At 51.6% G+C, this 21,040-nt stretch overlaps 1 protein-coding gene across 2 annotated transcripts in view; it reads left to right on the top strand.

Moving 5' to 3' along the window:
* Positions 1-21,040, top strand: part of col5a1 (procollagen, type V, alpha 1) — a 52,440-nt gene that overhangs the window by 9,406 nt on the left and 21,994 nt on the right. For both annotated transcript variants that reach the window (XM_037484514.2, XM_037484513.2), the window contains exons 2-22: positions 1,545-1,712; positions 5,310-5,523; positions 5,792-5,954; positions 11,935-12,066; positions 12,678-12,785; positions 12,879-13,379; positions 13,471-14,145; positions 14,249-14,305; positions 15,556-15,597; positions 15,982-16,044; positions 16,164-16,238; positions 17,620-17,712; positions 18,146-18,202; positions 18,328-18,381; positions 18,542-18,595; positions 18,722-18,775; positions 18,865-18,918; positions 19,014-19,067; positions 19,486-19,530; positions 20,214-20,267; positions 20,706-20,750. In XM_037484514.2, coding sequence (XP_037340411.2) covers positions 1,545-1,712; positions 5,310-5,523; positions 5,792-5,954; positions 11,935-12,066; positions 12,678-12,785; positions 12,879-13,379; positions 13,471-14,145; positions 14,249-14,305; positions 15,556-15,597; positions 15,982-16,044; positions 16,164-16,238; positions 17,620-17,712; positions 18,146-18,202; positions 18,328-18,381; positions 18,542-18,595; positions 18,722-18,775; positions 18,865-18,918; positions 19,014-19,067; positions 19,486-19,530; positions 20,214-20,267; positions 20,706-20,750 — 2,762 coding nt within the window. The remainder of the gene's footprint in view (positions 1-1,544; positions 1,713-5,309; positions 5,524-5,791; positions 5,955-11,934; positions 12,067-12,677; positions 12,786-12,878; positions 13,380-13,470; positions 14,146-14,248; positions 14,306-15,555; positions 15,598-15,981; positions 16,045-16,163; positions 16,239-17,619; positions 17,713-18,145; positions 18,203-18,327; positions 18,382-18,541; positions 18,596-18,721; positions 18,776-18,864; positions 18,919-19,013; positions 19,068-19,485; positions 19,531-20,213; positions 20,268-20,705; positions 20,751-21,040) is intronic.

Here is a 21,040-nt window from a genome sequence, read left to right as displayed (position 1 = left end):
TATGTTTGTGAAACAGATGCTAAATATACACATATGACATATTAAGCACTATGCTATTCTATATAGGAGTTGTGTTCTACATGTACATGGAAGTAACTACACGCATGCTTTACCTTCTCACGTCCTTAGTTCATTCTTGCCACCCACTTCTCCCGGAAGGCCTCAGTTGCCAAGCAACCAGCGTAACAGCCTCCGATCAGCTCCCACAGTCTCCCACTCAATAATTGACAATCGGTGTCGAACACGTTCATAATTCACAGCGGATTCTCTTTTAGCTTTTTCGACGTCTCCCGTCCGTCTGCTGTGGAGACGAGCGAGGACGCCTCGGGGAGGAGGAGCTCGTTAAAGTGAACCTCCATCACGTCCATCGGGGGTTCCACCGGCCGTCCTCATTGTGAGCCGATGACGGGCGGCGCTGTCTCCTCGCGGGGGGACCCTTCGCCTGTCACCTTATCGGCAGCAGGAATTGAGTTCATCACCCCGTGTGACGCGCTCAGAGGCCGCGCTGACGCGGCGGCGAGGTGCCGGCGGCCTCGCACGAGGGACCGTGACGAAAAACAATTTTAGCGTGCTGCCCAGTTTTTAGCGATTGCGCTTTATGAATTTAAACAAACTCTCGGTGGTGAGATAGAAACGTAGAAACGAGGGTTCATAAATGGAGACCTTTGTTTAAGAATGTAGACCTTGTAGGGGGGGAGGGGTCAAATTGATGTGCTGCACATGAGCCAGGCGTAATGGCATCCAGCTGGAGGTTGGTTGCAGAGCAGTGAGTGAACTAACGCTCTCCTTTCCACCTCTTTCCCAGCATCCCTTTCACTCTTAGATGGATGGGGCTATTGAAACTTTTTTTTTCTTTTTTTTTTTTCCTCTGAAGGTTGTGTGTGGTCTTCTTAGACACTGGGCCTTCTGTACCTGTGTGTGTGTGTGTGTGTGTCCGTGTGTTATTCTTGTCCGAGGGGTCGGCTTTCAAACTGCGTCCAGCGTGCTTTTGTCTGTTTTTTGGGGGTTTTTTTGTGCTATAAAATCCTCTGTTTGATTTGGTCCGTCCTCCAAAGCACCCTGACGGCTCCCCGTTCCTTACGCGTCCCCTGTAGACATGACCCCGTTGTCCCTCTTTGGGGGGGGGGGGGGCAGACATGGCCAGATGCTAATGGGGTTGGTCGCGTAGCTGGTTTGAGCTTGTCCCGGGTGGTTTGCGGTTCCGGGGGGGGGTCAAACCCCAGGTCACGTGGTTCTGACCCAGTGTGCTTCTGTGGTGGCCCGGTTACAGCCAGGGCGACCGGCCTGAGCGTGTGCTAATTGCATGGTTGTGGGCCGAAGGGGAGGCAATGGTAGGTTTAGCAGGAGAGGAGAGGTTTCACTCTGTAACCCATGATCACCGCGACCTATAAACGGGCTCATCTGTGTTTAGTTTCCTCTGAACCACAGGAGTACAGTAACTAAAGCTCTCGAGTCAGCAAAAGAAGACTTAGAAGACAATTTAAGTCCTATTTTAAATCCAATAACTGAATTGTTTTTCCTCTTGTCTCTTCCCCCCCCCACAGTGGAACCAGCGGACCTCTTGAAGATTTTAGATTTTCCCAGTTTACCTGAGGGTGTTAAAAAAACGACAGGTTTCTGCTCCCATCGGAGGTCAACACAAGGAGCCGATGTGGCCTACAGAGTATCCAAAGACGCCCAGCTGAGCGCCCCCACCAAACAGCTGTATCCAGGTGAGCGCCTCACTCTACACACACACACACACACACCTACATGTTGCGGATTACCTAACTAACCTCAGAGGTCGCTTCCCTTCGCCCGCTCCGCTTCACGACCTCTTAGCCGGAGTCACGGCGAACGTTTCAACGCGGCAGAAAGCGATATCTGCTCCCGCGTAGGCTGTTTGCTTCCTTCCCCCCCCCCCAAACTCTCCCACCCCGTATTAGAAGGCGCTACTCGTGCACACGCGGATGAATGAGAGCACACCTGGGACGCGGGTCAGTCACACGCACCTAAATCAATTTAAAATGGAAAAGATTAGCCTCTAGGCGCATGACAAAGCTGATATTTAATGTGGCGGGAGGAGAAAACAGTCAAAATCAAGGTGGATAAGCGGGAGGGGGCGGGGGGGGAGTTCCACTTCTGCCTGGTTCTATTGTGCTGACGTGGCTTTGGGTTACTGCCTTATGGTGTGCTGCACCAGTACTTTCCTCTGCCCCCCCCCCCCCCACCCCCCTCCTTCCTTTTTTTTTATTTTCCCTCAAGTCCCTCCCTATTTTCCCCCCTATCATTTTTCCGAGACCACTGCTGCCTCGCTGTGATTTCTTTCTTTGTGTTCCAGCCCCGTGAGACACACGCCGGGCTCCCTTTTCCCTCTTAATTCACAGCGCAAAAAACCCCCCCCCACAAGTCTCCGACCGAGACAACCAACTTCTGAAATGACTGTGGTTGGATTTCCAAAGAAAGCAAAGAGCAAAACCTCTCCCCCCCCCCCCTGCGAGCTGAATCTCCTTTTTTTTTTCGAGACGTTGCCTCGGCCCTCGGCGGGTCCTTTTGATCCGCGTCGCGGGCTCTTCTTCTTCTTCTTCTTCTTTGCTGCCCCGGGGGGGGGCGGGGCTTTGTGCAGAGCCGCGGAGCTCAACGCGGCCGGCCTCCCCCCCCCCCCGCCCCCATCGCGCTCTCCGATCAAACAAATAGGTCCTCGCTTTGAAGCTCCGTGTTTAATCACACATGCGACTGACTGCGTCACACGAGATCAGGAGTTGGTTGCAAAGCAGCGGATTGGACGGCCTTAAAGTCTCGTCAAAGCCCTTTTTTTTTTTTATTAACACTAAGAGGACGTTACTGCTAGAATGTTCCCGGAGGTGCATCTCATTTGAAACTTTTGAAACTAGGTTTTGCTACTGAGTTCTGACTTTGGCCTAAAGCCATGGAGGTGCACTTTGCCCCCCCGTCAGCGTCCCAGCGTCTGATGAGTGGCTCTGATTGAGAACCCTGGGCAGACAGGCTGTGATGATGATGATGTGTTTTGGGGGGGAAGAAAAAAAAAAAAAAAAACGAAAAGAGCAGCAAGTGCAGACATGCGATCATTAGGGAAACATGTGGAAGGGATGATTCATTTGAACCCACTGAGGCCCCCTGAAAACAGAAGAGTCCTGTGTTGCCTTTATGATGTGACTGCAGTGAGGAAAACCCTCTTTAACTCCCACTCCCACACACTTCCGCCCCTGCTCCGTCCTCGTCTGGTCACTCTTCTCTGTGTCCACGGGGGGGGCTTCAGGTGGTGGACGGGTGTAGCGATTACGGGACACCTTCTAGCCCATTTCGTGGAGGGGATCGGTCAGAATGCGGCTCCTGCCCCCCCTCGCTCTGACTGTATTTTGCATTCTCAGGGAAGTTTGGTAGATGAAGAAGAAGAATGTAAGTGCAGATGTCAAATGCCCTCGGCGTAAAAATTGGAGACAGCGCTGCGAACATTTTTGCTGCCTCCAATAACACCTCTCTGAGACAAGAGAGTGCCCTTTTATTCTCCTCTTCGTCGCCCTTCTTCTCCGAGGGAGGTTGCCCCGCCGCATAAACGCAAACACTCACGATGAGAAACCTCGCTCGCCCCGAAATGCCGCTTCCATTCCATCGAGGGATGCTCTGGCACATGGCAGCGTTGGAGAGACGCCGCGAAGAAAAGGTTGAAGGGAGGAAGAAGAACCTCGGGAGACCCGTTAATTAAACCCGTTAAAGTAAAGGTGGTGTTTTCCATTGCGTCAGCCGTGATCATACAAGGGAATTAAAAAAAAAAAAAAAAAAGCTTCAAAGAGCAATAACTTAAACAAATTCGAAGGTTTTCTTTATACTTTCAATTGGGATCTTTGGAATAATGTTCTTTTTTAAACCCACATGTTACTGATATTCAAGCATATTGACTAAGTTGCATTCACACATTGTTGAATCCCAGAAAGCAGCGAATTCTAACATAACATTTGTGGATAGGAGGAATACCGTGCATCTCATCGTCTCATCGCAACAGCCTCTCGTGACAAACTGTCAATCACCCGCTTTTCCTTTCCCGTTGCCCTTTTTTTTTGTTGCATCGTTACCCCTTTTATTCCCGTTAACATTCAACGTTCTCCTCCTCTCCTCCGCCCTGTCGAAAGCATCTGTCCATTAAAGCAATCTTTCTCGTACGATGCCAAGCCGCATTCCTGGGTGGGGGTGGGGGTGGGGGTGGGGGGGGGTGTGTGAGGGCACTGCTGAGGCATGCGGCCCCTCCACGTGATGCGATTTGATGCCTGCCATTAATGAAAGGAGGAATCACACAAAAAGGGAGGAAGGGGACAGGAAGGACGGAGTAGATGCTGCTTTTATTTCCTTTCTTGTTTTATTTTTCCACCGTCCCTTATAGATGCCCCCCCCCCCCTCCCCACCCCACTGCCACTGATCGGCTAGCCATTCCGATTTAACCTTTTCCAGCTTCTCTCCTCTGGGTTCTGAGAAACCTTGGGGCACAGTAATAGGGGGGGGTTGGTGTCTGCGAGAGGTGCAACGAAAAACCACCAGAGCCCCCCCCCCCTCTTTTCCTGCCGTCTGGAAATCGTCCCCCCCCCGACACAAGATCTGCTGCTGCCAAGTGATTCCTCCGCTGGTGGAAAACGGGTTCCAGATAGCCGGCTTTCTCTCAGACAACAGACAACAAACTTTTCCTCCAAACTCAAAAGACCCGACACGGCCTCAGAGGATCCCAACAACCCTGAGAAGCCCCCCCCCCCATGAAGGGAATCTGCGTGCCAGATGTGACTCGCACATCAGCAAAATGGTGGAAGCAGTTTAGGTTGCAGAGTGGAACAGCTGGAAGAAAACACCTCTTTTGTTTAAGCTGTTTTCATGTGTGTGAATTCCAAAATATGATCGGTATTCCCACACTTTCCACCTCCGACCCATTTCAATGTCTGTCAGAGCGATCGGAGGAGAGAAGAAGAGCGGAACAGGGGGGGGGGGGGTTTGAAGGATAGTTAAAAAAAAAAAAAAAGGATCACATGCTTTTGTCATTATGCTTCTCATCCTGTGCTTTTGCTGGAAACTCTCTGCCTTTTGCACCTCGCTCTGGCGTCTTCTAAACAGCTTCTCCTCTCAGATCTCACCTCCCCGATTCTTCCCAATCCCCCCCCCCCCCCCCCCCCCAAAAAAAAAAACGTCTGTTAAAACCGGTTCTCTCATAACACCGAAGAGCCCAGCCAGGCTCAAATAATAACCAAAACATGCCATTTCACCTGCTGATGAACGCCGGCCGCCGCCCTAAAAAACACTCCCCTCTGCCCCGGTCCCCCCCCCGCCAGGCGACGTGTTCCCGGAGGACTTCTCCATCCTGGCCACGGTGAAGCCCAACAAGGGCAGCCAGTCCTTCCTGTTGTCCGTGTACAACGAGCAGGGCATCCAGCAGCTGGGCCTGGAGGTGGGCCGCTCTCCGGTGTTCCTGTACGAGGACCACACGGGCCGACCGGGCCCCGAGGACTACCCCCTCTTCAGAGGAGTCAACCTGGCCGACGGAAAGTAGGTGCACCTTTCGCTTGTGTCCCCTCGAATCAAAGTGCAGGTGGACGTGTGTGCGTGTGTGTGTGTGCGTGTGTGTGTGTGTGTGCAGAACACAGATTCACACACAGTGCAGAATTTGCATGAAAAGGAAAAAAAAAACTACTTTAAGGAAAAATGACACACGGTGAGGTCTTAGCAGTGTGTGTGTGTGTGTGTGTGTGTGTGTGTGTGCTGCATGTTCCCCAGTGGGTGTGTGAATTAACCCCCCCCCCGCTCTCCCTTGCAGGTGGCATCGAGTGGGCATCAGTGTGCACAAGCAGACCATCACCCTCATTCTGGACTGTAAAAAGAAGGCCAGCCAGAAGCTGCTCCGAAGCCCCCACCCCATCATCGACACCAAGGGAATTGTAGTGTTTGGAACCCGGATACTGGACGAAGAAGTCTTTGAGGTAGGCTCTCCACGTTTGAAAAGGCCTCACTCTGTTATGTCAAGACTCCAAAAAAACACAAACGGGATTTCTTCCCGAGCAAAGAAAACGAAATATGCCCGAAAGTCCGTTCTGCTCTCGTGTGGCTGCTAAGCGGTTAAAACCCGGGTCCGACCCAAAAGCTGCATTTCTGGTTTCATGGGGGAATTCTTTCCCCCAAATTGGCTTCTGCATTCTTTGTTTGCGGAGGTTTTTGACAAGTGGCGACAGGTTTTCATCATTAGAATGCGGCGTTCACTTCTCCCTGCCTTTTTTTTCTTTTCTTTTTCATGCGTGGAAGACGCTTTGTGACTTGAGATGAAGGACGACTTCGGTTCATTCTCACTGGTGACAGGAAACCTTTTTTTTGGGGGGGGGGGGGGGTTCTGATACTTTCTCCTCCGCGTGCAGAATTTGAGTTAGTTGGTACAGTTTCCTTAAACAAGCTTTTGTGTGGATGTTTGTGGCCCCTCACCATGACCCCCCCCCCCCCCACACACACACACACACACACACAAACACACTAAAGCGCACAAGGCCCAAGGAATAGCGGCATCTTTGTCCCCCCCCTCCCGTGCTTGTTTGAAGGGGGATTAGTCGGTGACGTCGAGGCCCTCGATAATAATTAGTACCAGAGGTTGACTGATGTGACTGATGCTGAGCCAGCTGACCTTTAACCCTACAGAAATATGACATCACTCCACGGCCACAGACCCCAAAAGGTGGTCTGCCAAGCCACAGGGAAATGGATATATGATGGGATGTAAAACAAAAACCTTCGCTTCTTCCCGTCAGCTAAAACCATTAATTGCAGCCTGGCACATGCACAACCGCAGTAGATGAGCGACGAGTGAAGCAGGGGGGGGGGGGGGGGGGGGTGGGGCGGGGCGGGGGGCGCAACGCGCGCTTTACATTGCACGCGTTCTCTGGGTTATTAAAACAACGGGATGGCGGCGTCCATTCTGCACGGCTGAAATCTCCTCAATCGCCCGCGTGTCACTGGATTGATGGTGATGTGGGAGCAATTTAACCAAGCTATCAGAGTCCAACTGGTTACCGTGGGAACCGGTAGTATGTGTGCGTGTGAGATGTTTCGAAAAGCCCTCCCGCCGTGCGTCCGCCAGTCGGGGTGGGGGGGGGGGGGGGACAGGACAGGTTCCAGTGCGTGCAGAAAATGGAAAATATGCCACATATTTTCCAAATTACGCCCCGGCTCCTTTCCTCCTCTCACTCCCTTCTCCCCTCTCGTAGTTTAGTCTGATCCCGTGTTGACTTTTGCCGGAGTCAGTTACCATCAGCACGAAAACCGACACAAAGAAAATAAAAAGCCCCAAAAGATTTCCATGCGTCCCAGAAGGACGGATGCTTATATTTCCCTATAGAAAAAGATAAAATCTGTTTTAAAAGTCGTAAAAATCAAAAGATATTCATATAAAAAGTGTTTAAATGCACACTGGCGTAATAGCCTGGGCCTTTCCTTCAGGAGGCGCGTGGCACGGGTCACGGACGTCGAAAGGCGCGCACACTCTAGTCCTCGTTGTTCATCATCATCATCATCATCATCATCGCTGACACCAGACACAGGGGAGGCGGATCGGAGTAGCCCAGATCCGGAGAACAAGATGTTCGGGGGGGGGGGGCTCTCTTCCCGCCTCTCGTACCGACCGCACGACCTCGTCCAGAGGTTTCCCCGGTACCCGCTGATAGGCTGACCCCGGGGCCGACGGCCTGCGCGAGGTGGGAGGCTTCAGCAAGTGGAGGGGTTTAGTGATGAAATAAAGGATCGTAGATGGAAGGATAAAGGCGGGCGTGATAAGAGTCGGAGGGGGAGGACGGTGAAGGGGGGGGGGGGGGGGTGATATCGCTGCGTCCTCAGCTTTTCTTTTGGTCAGTTTTTCCTGCGACACGTGTCACCTGACGCGTAGAGGCTGTTCTAAATGAACCAAGAAAGACATTTTTATATGTGTTTAATAATGTAGATTTGACACCACTTCCTATATTTACAGCAGATGTTCCACATCCAGGATCCTTTTAAGCCGATCTTGGCCCGGTCTTGCGGGACAGTAGTAAAATTGTTTGGAATGAGTTTTCTTGACAAGGCTCCTTTTTAATTTGTGATTTGTTACACTCAATAGCTCCGGCAAAGCTTGATTTGAAGTTGACTCAAAATGATGAGCTGTAGTTTGAAATGTATATCTTTTATTCAGGCTGCTTTGAGGTTACATTGGTATCTCCCTATCCAGAGGCAGGGCCACATATTGGCTCTTGACGGCATTGTCGAACACTTTTTTTGCACATATTTCCTTTGGTCACAACCTAAGGGGTTGACCCTGGGTCATATTAGCCCCTTTCCCCACAAGCCCAGGTTTATAATATTTACACGTCTCCCATATTTGCTCGATTGTCCTTTCCGGCATTTCCAGATCGGAGCCCAAAAACCTTTCCTTTTCATGCAATATAAAGTCCCTGAACATGTAGACGTCTGGACTCACGTTTGTGTGCATTTGTCAAAGGAAAAAGTCGTGCTTCACTGTCAGGAGTGGGACGCAGACTTCAGTAGCCCCCCCCCCCCCTCACCCCCGGGGAAGATGAAGTTTCCACCATGATAATTAAGAAAATTTCCCAAACTCATGTCAGATGTTTGTCTTTCGCCCGCGTTATTCCCTCTGTTATCCCTGCACTGTGTCAGAGAAGTGTGCCCTCAGCACTTTTCTCATGGAGGCTCATGAGGACCTACGTCTGCTGGAGGAGGTGAGCCCGCTCTGGTTTCCACCCCCCCCTGTATGAGCAGGAAATGTGAATATGGTATGGAATTAAAATCCTATACCGAAGGGAGTGGAGAATGGGGGAGAACAGGACCGGGGCGAGGAGGTGAGGGATGGGGGGGGGGGGCTGTGCGGTGGGTAAGTGGGGGGGTGGCAGACGGGCCTGTTGCTCTTGGCAGCTCTGACTGTGCGGATTGAGCTCCAGCCTGCAGGGGAAAGGGATTCTGGGTAAAAAGAAAAACCTACTTTTTACAGCTTCAGTTCGTTGTAGTGGAAGTTCAAATGCATCATACGTGTGCACGTGTGCACGTGTCCACACACGTGTGTGTGTGTGTGAGTCTGTGTGTGTTCAATCCACGCTGATTAATGGCCTCCGCGCGGCGGGCTGACCGCCCTGCGGCGTCTCGCTCTGGTTCCGGTGGTCGGATCGGAGTGTGTGCCGGTGTGGGCTGGCAGAGGGGCCCGAGGCCTGGCTCGGTCGGCCACTGTGTAAATATGTCGGGGAAAGCAGCTCCCCTCTAAAACGCAGCCGGGGCTCGGACCTCCCAGAGTCTCATCCTGCTCCGTGGGGCCCTGCAAGCCCCGTTGTTTTTTATTTGGTGACATATAATCCCGGGAAACAAAAACGTAGACTCTTTCCTGCAGGACGCCGTTGTGGCAAAGCCACTGAAAGGATTTTTGGGGGGAAATAACGAGCATCCATTTGTCTTATTTTGTGTGTATGCTGCTTGAAGCCTGAGCCGATCAGCTGATTTGTGTGTGTTTTAAGTGCCGTGTTGCAGTAAGCACTCTGGACTGTTTTGGACGCCGCACCAATGTTTGCTTTCCCGCGTGTTTTCATTCCCGAGGAGGGATCACCGTGACCTCGGCCCACCCCTGCGCGATTGTGGGTCAGGTCCCGACGGAGAGACACATGTTTGGAGCACTCTCCTGCCACCACCTGGACACATCCAGAACATCCCGTATGGACCCCGCATGGGGGGGGGGGGGGGCAGGGCGACCTGTGTGAGGTCTGGGGCTGTTGTTGATGTGATAAAAACACAGAAAGAAGAAGTAGATCGATGCCGCCGTATCTTAATCACCTGCCATGTGTTTCGCTGTAGTCACGCATCAGCATCCGGTGAGGCGACTCGAAGTAGAGGAATAAGCGATCATTCCCTGCTCCTTTTTCAAGGCTCCTTGCTTGAAGTGATCGCTCCTATTCGGATTCAGAACCCCCCCCTGAATGTGCAAACGCAGCGCTCAGGTGCTAAAACGCCGGAGTGCAGTATCCACCGCTTCACTGCATCTATTAAACAGCTTGTATAAAGTCAGGCCCCCCCCACAATCTGTTGAGTGACGCGTGGTGAAAAGAGCAGCTGAGGTTGGAGGAGAGGAAATCGGAACCAGCTGAAAGTGGGTCCAGATGTTGACAATGGGTTTTTGCTGTGAAGGCCGATGTTATCGGGGACACCGCGGATCGCTTTTCGGAGTCTTATAGCGGAAAAGTCTGCGTCGTGACTGATGCGCGTCTCGCTTTTTTTACGAGGACGCTGCATTGTGGGAAATAGTAGGAAGCGTTCAGGGCTTCACCCTCACTCAAGACATAAAAGTGAAGCCATCTGAGTCGGCTGCTCGGCTTCTCTTTCTTTCTTTCTTTCTTTTTTTTTTTTTTTTCGTTAGAAGCTCCTTCCATGAGGGGATTTTTGTTTTGTCTCTAATGTTTCTTTGCCCATTTGTTTCCGTGCTCTCTCTTTTCATAGCCCAAAACCTCCAACACAATAAAAACTTCAGACGCCTGGAACCCGTGGTTTGCCGGACGGGTCCAACGCGAAATGAGCACGTCTCAACTCGGGACCCAGGCTTCTTTCCACCGCTTTCTTCCCCCTCCGTTCGCCTTTCGGCCCAATTCGAAAGCAGCCGGCGGCTCCTCTCGGCCTCGATGAGATCCCTGCGATCATCACGCTTGCCTCTTTAGTTTCCGCGTGAATGCCGCCCCCCCCCCCCCCCCCCGCCCCTCCCGTGTATGATGGATTGTCTCAGTTTTGTTGTGTCGAGCGCTGTGATGCCTTACTGAATGTGACCTCATTTCAAACACCCATCATCCCCTCTGAGCGCAGCTGTTACACACAGTCCTGCCAGGAGGAGGGAGAACCAGAAACCAGGACCAATTAAAGGCCTCCCAACGCAAAATGGCCATTTGGAAGAGCTCATAGTTCTGGGAGAACTTTTGGGATTAGCTTTCTTTCTTTCTTTCTTTCTTTCTCGAAATCCTACCCGCAAAACTCCACTGAGGAGCCATGGACCGATTTAAGTGTGCGTTTCGCAAGAGTTATTCAAAGACGAGAGACGGGGGTTTTTGTGTGGTGCGTCCGGGCGATGCAGTGAAGGCGGGGGAGGGGGGGGGGGACGATGCTCCTCGCTGAGTTGTCACTGGTTGGACCAGAAATGAAGTCCATCCTGGGAGAAATTCAGCTGGAGGGTTTTGTATTGAGGGTTTAAGGGGAATTTTTCCAAAAACATTGTTTTTTCCTTTGGCTAAGTTGACATTTGATTGATGTTAAATGGCATCGCCGCATTCGATTGGGACATGTTTGGATCGATAAACCGTACGCAACATGTGGCAGGCACACACACACACACACACACACACATACCCGGCTCCCTCCGTAGCCCGGGGATCCTTCCGAGCCTTTCCCCCGTTTTCCCTTGTCGGATCTCTCACCTCGGCTAGTGTTCCACCCCACTTCACCTCACCCTCAGCATAACGTGCACAAACCCCTTTTCACTGGCAAACGGCTGCGTAGCTGCAGGTCTGCTCACGTTCCCCCGGCGGATCCATTCGTCTTCACGAGATCAGCCAAAATGTCTCGGGGGGGGGGGCGTGCCTCGTGTTTCGATCCATCTATCCGTCCATCTATCATCTCTGGAAAAGACTCACGTTGTGTTTGTGTGTTTGTCTGTGACGTGAAGCCGGTTGATCATAGATCCAGGACCGCCTGTTCCGCACGTGATAATAATGCACATGCAGATGTTCTCCCTCAACTCTCTTTGTTTACATGCCTCCATTTTTCTCCAAGGGTCACCGAGTGTGAGAGCGCTCTCTCTCTCTCTCTCTCTCTCTCCCTCTCTCTCTCTCTCTCTCTCTCTCTCTCTCTCGTTGACTCGTGGCGGTGTCAACTTGGGTCTGACGGCTTCTTGCTTCTTGTGGTTTCCAGGGTGACATCCAGCAGCTAATGATTGTGGGAGACCATCGTGCCGCCTACGACTACTGTGAGCACTACAGCCCTGACTGTGAGGTGCCTGTGCCCGACCAGCCTCAGAACCAGGACCCCAACACGGATGAATATGTGAGTAGAGAGCGACCCGTCTTTTAAATGATCCCGGTACATTGCCCATTACTGGGTCATTCTGGGGAGTTTTTGCATTCGGAACATTGCAACAACACGAAGCGAGAGTGTTCTCGTGGCCCGACCTCACTTTAGGGAAGTCCATTTCTCTTAATCCCTAATTGCCTTTTAATGCTTTAAATCTGTGCTGAACAGGGCCTCTCGGCCAATGCGAGGCAAATGCACAAGAACAGGGTCACCAGGCCATGCAGTTGGGTCACAATGTTCAGGAGTCATGTGGTGCCTGCGTCTCTGCCCCCATGCCGACACACTCTGATTTAAGGTGTCTATAACCCTCTTTGCTTCCCCCCGAGGCCTGTCAGTACGCCTGCTCGGTGCACAAAAAACCCGTCCTTTCGCTAAAGATGTGGGTCAGTTTGATTGGGGGAAGCAGTGGAGGAGTCGTTTGTCATCGACTCGTAACAAGTTGAAACAGGGAGATGCAGGCGTGAGCTCCGGGCGAGCCGAAAGCATTCCTGCTGATCGATGGCCAGTCCGGCGCACATACATCACCTTTTCTTTCGCTCCCGCTCAGTGTGTGTGTGTGTGTGTGTCATGCTTTTCTCCTTTAGAACACTGAGGAGGACAGCTACTATTACGAATACCCTTACTACGAGGACGGGGACGGCAAGGCTTTGGATTCAACATCTGATACCGAGACAGCCACAGAAGAACCAACGGTAGTCCACCAATAAACGTTTTATCACAAACACACAGGTCGAGTGGGCACGCCATCGCCAGCAGGTAAACCGCATTGTCCACTTGCCCCACAGGTGACCGATGGAGACGCATGGGAGAATGATGCAGACAGCGCGAGGACCACGTTGGAGGAGGTCGTGAGGGGCTCCGGCGCCGTCACCGGCAAACTGTTAACCGGCTCGTCCTCCGGCTCGTCCTCCAGTTCGTCCTCCGGCTCGTCCTCCGGCTCGTCCTCCAGCTCGTCCTCCGGCTCGTCCTCCAGCTCGTCCTCCAGCTCGTCCTCCAGCTCGTCCTCGGCGAGCTCGTCGGGCACCGCCGCCGGCGGGGACGCCTACGGGGGGGAGACCAGCCCGGACCAAAGCTACGACGGCTACTACGACAACCTCTACGACGAGACCAACCCGTCGCCCGACACCGACGACTCTCGGCGCGTCGCCATCGGCTCGGCGGGCGAGCTGGATCTGGGCCTGGGGGCGGGCGGGAAGATCGATCTGGCCGCAGGGGCCCAACTCGAGAGGAAGGTCACCACCAGCGGAGGGGGATCGTCGATGACCGTCACCAGCAAAGTGACATCGGTACGTCGGCGCCAACGGCACCGCCTTCTCCTTTTGGTTCCCGTCCTCACGTTGACCCAACCCTTTATTGACTGTGATTGTGTCATTACAGGCAGATTCCTACGACTACCCCGAGGGATACGACTACGACTTGGAGGACAAAGACAACGCTGGTGGCGCCGGTGGCAGCAGCAGTACGGTCAACATCGGAGGTGGAGGCAGCAGCAGTACGGTCAACATCGGAGGTGGAGGCAGCAGCAGTACGGTCCACATAGGAGGTGGAGGCAGCAGCAGTTCAGTCAGTGTCAGCGGTGGAGGAGGCGGCAGCAGCAGCAGCACACTCCATCTTGGGGGTGGAGGAGGCAGCAGCAGCAGTTCCGTTCATGTCAGCGGCGGCGGAGGTGGAGGCAGCAGCAGCACAGTCCACCTCGGAGGTGGAGGCAGCAGCAGCAGCAGCACAGTCCACCTCGGAGGTGGAGGCAGCAGCAGCAGCAGTTCTACCATCACCATCGGGGGCGGCTCTGCGTCAGTAGGCGGGGGCTCCTCCGCCACGGGAGGGGGATCGGCCAGCGCCGGCACCGGAGCGGGGGGCTCCGTCGCCACCGGACAGGGCCTGGGCGGCGTGGAGGGCGACGGCGACTACTCGGACCTGGAAGATGGGTTCAAGCACGAGGACCTCACCGGCTACAGCGACCTCGACCTCGACCAATACGACGCCTACGGCGACTACGACAGCGAGAAAGATAGCAAAGTTCTGCCCGCTGAGACCGATCAGGGATACGAACAGGTGAAGTAAACGATGGAAGCGCGTAGCGTGCGGCGACGTGGTCCCGACGGCGAGGGGTGACGCGGTGACGGCTGATTCTGTCTTATCTGCTTTGGGTGTGCAGGTCGGCGGAGCTCGTGGCGAGAAGGGACAGAAGGGAGAGCCTGCTGTTATTGAGCCTGTGAGTATCACTCTTTCAACAACAGATGTAGGCGGCGCGCTCTTGTGTGCACACGGGCGTGCAGCACGCAAACGCGTTTCCTATTTGCCGGTTTGTGATCCACGTCCAAACACAATCAACCCCTCACTTTGCAAATGAGAATCCTCAGACATTCCAGGGGCCTTCATTTTTCCTCGCAGCATCCTTCCAAACATTTGGAGAGCGGACGTGCAGGGATCGTCAGTAATCTCCTGACACACTGTGGGAAGTGTGTAAACACAGGCTGAGATGGAGGGGGTTGGGGAGGGACACGAGATGAACAAAAGGGGGAGTCGGGACGCCCTTTCCAGCCTCTGTGCAAAATGAATTCCCTTTTTGAAAAGCACAAAAGGGTGAATACATCCAACCTTTATTCAGGTAACCCCCCCCCCCCCCCCCCCCACAGTGTTTCACAGGTGAGGACGGCTCCTTTGGGTTTGCTTGCGAAGGCACATGCAGATGGAATGTACGTCCCTCACAAGGCCACAGCTGGTTCTCTTCAAACAAATGTCACTGAGCTCCACTAAGTATACATCGCTCCGTGACTGATTGTCTCCATGTTTATGCGTGTGAGACCGTGTGTCGATGGGAAGAGCTGCTAGTGTGTGTGTGTGTGTGTGTGTGTGATACTGTACTTCAGTGTTTGCAAGACACACACACACACACACACACACACACTAGCAGCTCTTCCCATCGTCCGGGGGGGGAAGGTCAAAGATCAATTGCAGGGATTTTACGATGAGAATGTAAATCCTGAGAGTTCATCTCAGGATTTGAATGCTTCGAATCAGTTATGACAGTGTGTTGTAGTCCGTGCTTTGAATGTTACCGCAGGAGCAAAAACAACATCCGAGGGGCCCAAAGAGCTGCAACAGTGCGTCTTTGAGTTGTTTTTTTCGGCTGCGGGAATACACGGTAAAAAATAACTTCAAAGGCTTTGTTGTGAAATATATCCAAGCGTAGAGGCGCGTTTTAAACTGGATTTCACATCGCATGCACGAGAACACATTCGATCAGACGGTTTGAATCAATAAAGGATTCGCCCCCCTTGGCTCTGCGGACACACACACTGCTCCTCGCCGTAGACGAATTCGCAAGCGCAGCTAAAATGAGGGACGGGTCACCGTAAAGCACGAGACTTGATAGGCAGGTGTGTCTCGCCTCCTCCAACCGATGAACTGATATCCGAGGCCATGGGGAGTCTTTGATATATTTGTGCTTGTGTGTTTCAGGGGATGTTAGTGGAGGGACTGCCTGGGCCTGAAGGGCCAACAGTAAGTCCTTTCCTTCTGTACTTCCTCCCTCGTGTCCTCATCTTGTCTAACGTGTTTTTTTATTCTTCTGTGTAATCACTGTTCTACATATAAATATAAAAGCCAACAATGCATTGTGTCAGCCAGCCTTTGTGTCCGTGGATTCGGAAAATTCAAATTTTATTGCTTTGCTTCGTGTGCAATAAAGCTTCCAGATGTTCCAAGAAGTTAATTATTTATCCAGGACAAATCTTTCAGACATCGTTTGACGCCCCGCGGATGGAGTCCCACAGAGACCAGCCATCCGAGCTTTGACTATAGACACAGAAAAAGTTAAACTCGTCGTATTGCGTATGATATGTATCATGCAATTGAGATTTTTTCTTTTGTTCTTTCCTGCCGTAGGGTCTCCCCGGACCCCCAGGTTCCCCCGGCCCACCAGGCGGTCCAGGAGATTCTGGAGAGAGGGTGTGTTTTAAAAAAATTCTCTATGTCACGCAGATTTTCAAATGTCTTAAGAATACACACACTGACCTCGTTTCTCCCCCTGTGTGTGTGTGTGTGTGTGTGTTGTTTTCCACTGGAAGGGTCTTCCGGGTCGTTCTGGTCTTCCCGGTGCTGACGGTTTGCCGGGAAGCCCCGGAACCGTGCTGATGCTACCCGTAAGTTAGTCACATTACGAATAGGAGAATATCAAGTGGAGAGGCGCTGTGTCGTTCTGTGTGTTATCTCGAACTCATGAACATGTGGCTTACAGCGCAGCGGAATGAAGGGGGGGGGGGGGGGGGGGGGGGGTTCGATATGGGGGCTGTCCCTTGCAAATATGTAGTTACGTGAATCTGTGCTTTTTAGCGGCCCCTCGTGGCGGTGAGTTCCGCATCACCTCTCTCCCGACCGCAGACGTCGCTTCGCCAACGTGTCAGATGGCCTGACCACGTGTCCTTCCAGGAAGTAGCCCGAGCCGTAGACAGGAAGCACAGCCGTTAAGGCCGTTGGGGCGTGATTGCTTGTACAGATGTTGCTTTTCGGGAGCTGTCTGGGCGAGCCCTGAGGCGACCCCCCCCCCCCCCCCCCCCCCCCCCCCCCCCCCCCCCGAGCTCCCGGGCTAACGGGGCATCGTTTTTTTTTTTTTTTGTTCTCTCACCAGAAGACTCCACGTAACAGGGTTGAACTACTAATCACCGCGGCGTTGCCTTAAATTATCCAGAGACTAGCGATGCATCTCCTCTTTATTTTAACGTGATAACGTAGCTCCCGTGGCCTCGCTTGTCGACAATTTGCTGCAAGCAGAACATTTGGTTTCGAGATTGCAGAGGAATATCGGAGAAGAAGTGCTTATTGGAGAAGGAAAAGGGGGATAAAGAGAAGAAAGAATTGAAGACAGACCATAAGGCACAGAAAAAAAATAGCAGCATGTATTTTATTGTGACTGAGATTGTAAAGGGCCAATATTTAATCAAACCCAGCAAATTGCGTCAGAAGAGGAGAATGTGGAAGTTGGCACAAAAAAAAAAAAAAAGTTCTGTGTGTATCTTTTTTATTGTGGGTGAGCTGCTGTGGCTCTGACTCACCCCCGATGTTCAAAGCCCGCTGTTGTTTATGTTTTGCTGCGTGGCAACAACATTCCTGCGATGCTGAATTTCCTGCACAGTGCTCTTCTGATCGTGCTGCATCTGCAAACCCGGGCCTCCAGAGGGGTGACTGTGCAGCGCCGGCCCAGAGATCAGACCTGCCGCTGCGCCACAGTCCCGTGGTGGCGGTCGCCTGTGGTGCAACGCCGCGGTTTCACCAGCAGATGCCAGTAGAACTCACGACGGGGGCCCGGCTTGACAGCTGGAGGCCGACGCTTCGCTCAACGTCTGCTGCGGGAGGGGGTAGGGGGGGGGAGGGGGGGTTTAGAGATGGAAATGCCGCGTTAAAGAGATATCTGAGACATCGTTGAGTAGATTCAAATGAGATATCCATGTCGCTGCAATGGTCGTTTTCGGCTGTGGGTCGGTGTCTGCAGCCCGAGTGACACCCGTCCTGTGGTTCCCTCCGTAGTTCAGATTCAGCTCCGGAGGCGACTCCGGTCAGAAGGGACCTGCTGCATCGGCACAGGAGGCCCAGATGCAAGCCATCATGCAGCAGGCCAGGGTAACGCTTCGCACGCATGAACACACTGCAGCAGTCAATACCATTTTATCTACATTCACCAAGTTTGCTTCTTCATTTATTTGATTTATTTCCCTTTTCTGCATGAGGATGTTTTTTGTTCGATCTTCGTTGTTATATTGGTGCTCTTGTATTGTCATAATTTATTTTCTTTATTTTGTTGTTTCATTTTATCGCCCCGCCATGGTCACAATCATGCATAATTCATGTCAAATTTCACACACAGAATATAGCGCACGCACACACACACACACAAACACACATGCACATGCAAATGGATAAATCCATGTGACATTTAATCAGATACGGTACAATGTTATACATTATTCAATATATACATATATATATATATATATATATATATATAAATTATCTTTTTAATCCTTTATTCATAATGCTGACTCGCCTCTTTCAGCTGGCTATGCGCGGCCCTACAGGTCCGATGGGTTTGACTGGACGATCCGGCCCTCTGGTACATGCTTTTTTTTTTTTTTACAACAAACACACTCTAAAAGATCTATACAAATCTGACGTAACAGGTTTCATACAAACAGTGTGCAGCTGAGTTAGCTCATCGGGATTTTTCTTTCCTCTCAGGGTCCCCCCGGTGGATCAGGACTGAAGGGAGAGTCTGGAGAGGCAGGTCCTCAGGTACGAGACATAAAACCCCCTCTAAAAACATTCAACACCTTTAAAAGCTGATTGGTTTGCAGTGTTTTTTGGGGGTTAGTGCGACATTTCCAAGATGCAAATGTACTGAAAAAAAATCAAAGAAATGCTTCTGAGGTTGAATTAAGTGTTTTTGTTTCAGGGACCGCGCGGACCTTTGGGCAGCTCCGGACCCCCCGGAAAGCCCGGCAGACGGGTGAGTGTGGCTTGAACTGTGAACTTGAAACGCGCGTCTCAAATTCCAACCGGGGCGTCGCTCCGAGTCTTCGTCACAAAGGCAAAGTTGGCGGGTGTGTCGTGTGACTCCTGTCGCCTTTCGCAGGGTCGCTCCGGAGCCGACGGCGCCAGGGGAATGCCGGGACAGTCCGGAACCAAGGTACCAAGGTTTTTTCCGTGTTTCCTAATACCACATTTTGAGAGGCGTGTGTTCGGAGCCTGAGGCCCCTGTTTGTCGTTGCTCTGCAGGGAGACCGAGGGTTCGACGGACTCTCCGGACTTCCCGGCGAAAAAGGACACCGGGTGAGTGACTTTGAAAAGTGTGTGTGTGTGTGTGTGTGTGTATTTTATTTATTTATTCGCGTTCCACTGTTAAATGTGACTGTTTGTGGCTTTAGGGTGAATCGGGACCGTCTGGACCTCCTGGCAGCCCTGGAGAGGATGGAGAGAGGGTAACAGACAGCATCACCACTTCCCGCCTCTCCTTCTCCTCTTCTCATTCTCATTCTCAGTCTGATAGTTCTCACCCTCTCAGTCGTTGGTGTTACGCTGCGCAAAGTCAGATATTTTGTCCCTTTTTTCCCCAAATCACATTTCGCCGGCTCTGGAATTTTCCACTTATTATCGTTTTTGTTCTAATCACGTTTATCTGCCTGTAATCTCCCTCCTCATTACCCTCCGTCCCCATCTTTTCCTTCGGCTTCTTCTCCTGTGCCTTCCCGTTGTGTCTCTCCCAACGCACACACACACACACACACACACACACACACACACACACACACACACACACACACACACACACACATACACACACCTCTGCTTTCTGTCTGCTCCGAACCCTTATCCCTCCCTTATCTCTCTCTTTCCCAGGGAGACGATGGAGAGATCGGACCCAGGGGACTTCCTGGTGAATCAGTGAGTGATCCCTCGTTATTCAATCTCAAACAGAGAGAGATTTTGAGTTTGACGGAGCCGACGGGGGCCCAGCGCTTAACTTTTTTTTTCATTTTATTCGCAAACGTTTCTAAAAGGATCGGGGAAATATCATCCGCCGCAAGACGAGTTTCTTCTCAGTGTCGTGTTGCTGGAAAATATAGATGCCGATGCGGCTTCGCTGATGTTTTATCTGTGCGAGAAACGCAGGCAGCTCGCATCTATCCTCCCACGCAGGATATCCACCCCCCCTGTGGAGGAGGAGAAAGAAAGGAGCGAGGAGGCAACAGAAAGCCCTCCACGGCTGCTGTCGTTACTCGCTTTGTCCACCAGGGTGTGCTGCGTTAGTTTTGCATTAGGCAACATTAGCTATGAGGCAAAGCAGAGAAATATATATATATATATATATATATATATATATATATATGAGGGATGTTTGACAGGCTGTGGGGAATTAATGCGTAGTGTGAAGAACGAAAAAAAAAAAAAGAAATGCTTCCAGCTTTCCATCACCATCAGACTTGGTAGAACATCCTCAAGGACGTTTGGGGCGTCACGTTGTTTCCAGAAGTATAATTTTGAAGCCTTGAGTGTTTAATAATTCATCAAGGCTTTCGCAGGTGTGAGGAGATCTCATTTCCCTCCTGTTTGTTTCTCCTCTGTAGGGGCCCCGTGGTTTGCTTGGACCAAAAGGACCTCAGGGACCTCCAGGACCCCCTGTAAGTCCCCTCACCCTTTCATATCCACGCTGGTACAATGGATTCACTGTTTATAAAGGGAGAATCATGTTTTTTTTTTACCATCTCATAAAAGAAAATCCCCCGCAAAACAGCACCCACAGGGAAATATAACTCGATATATTTCAGACAGCATACACAAACAACACGCACACGTTATTGAGTTAAACTTCAGCGCTTCAGACAAATGTCTACAGCTAAAATTGAATGTTAATACTGTTTCAAATGATTTAATTTAACGTGGACATTGTGCATCAATCAAATAGCTTATTTTCCACTGTGCAGGAAGTAGATTTATCACACGTAATAAATCATACCTTCGAAAAAAAAAAAAAAGCCAAAAGTGTCACCAAAATACTAAACTTTGTGTCATTATGTCATTATTTGTGCTAAACTTTGTGTTCATCTCCACCGCTGCAGGGCGTAACCGGGATGGATGGCCACTCTGGACCCAAAGGAAACATTGTAAGTGAAGCTGGAATCGATTCAAACGCCGCTATTCTGGAATAAAAAGCAGACACACTGTCGTGTTTTCACTACTTTGGGGAACATTACAATGATTTAGATCGTAAAAGCTTGTCCTGACCGAAAACCACACCCGCTACCAGGCCCGACCCTTCAACCTTAAACCAGGACCCCGGCACTATTTTAAGTTTCGGGGACGCTCGATTGTCCCCATTTTGTCCTGAAATAAAAGGCGAGTCCCCGCAGTGTTTAAAGTGATTTATGTCCCCCCCCCACAGCACGGGTTAAGC

The sequence above is a fragment of the Pungitius pungitius genome, chromosome 18 (genome assembly GCF_949316345.1).
Source record: "Pungitius pungitius chromosome 18, fPunPun2.1, whole genome shotgun sequence".
NCBI lineage: Eukaryota > Metazoa > Chordata > Actinopteri > Perciformes > Gasterosteidae > Pungitius > Pungitius pungitius.
Note: the sequence above shows the minus strand (reverse complement) of the source record. Positions and strands in the feature narration are given on the sequence as shown.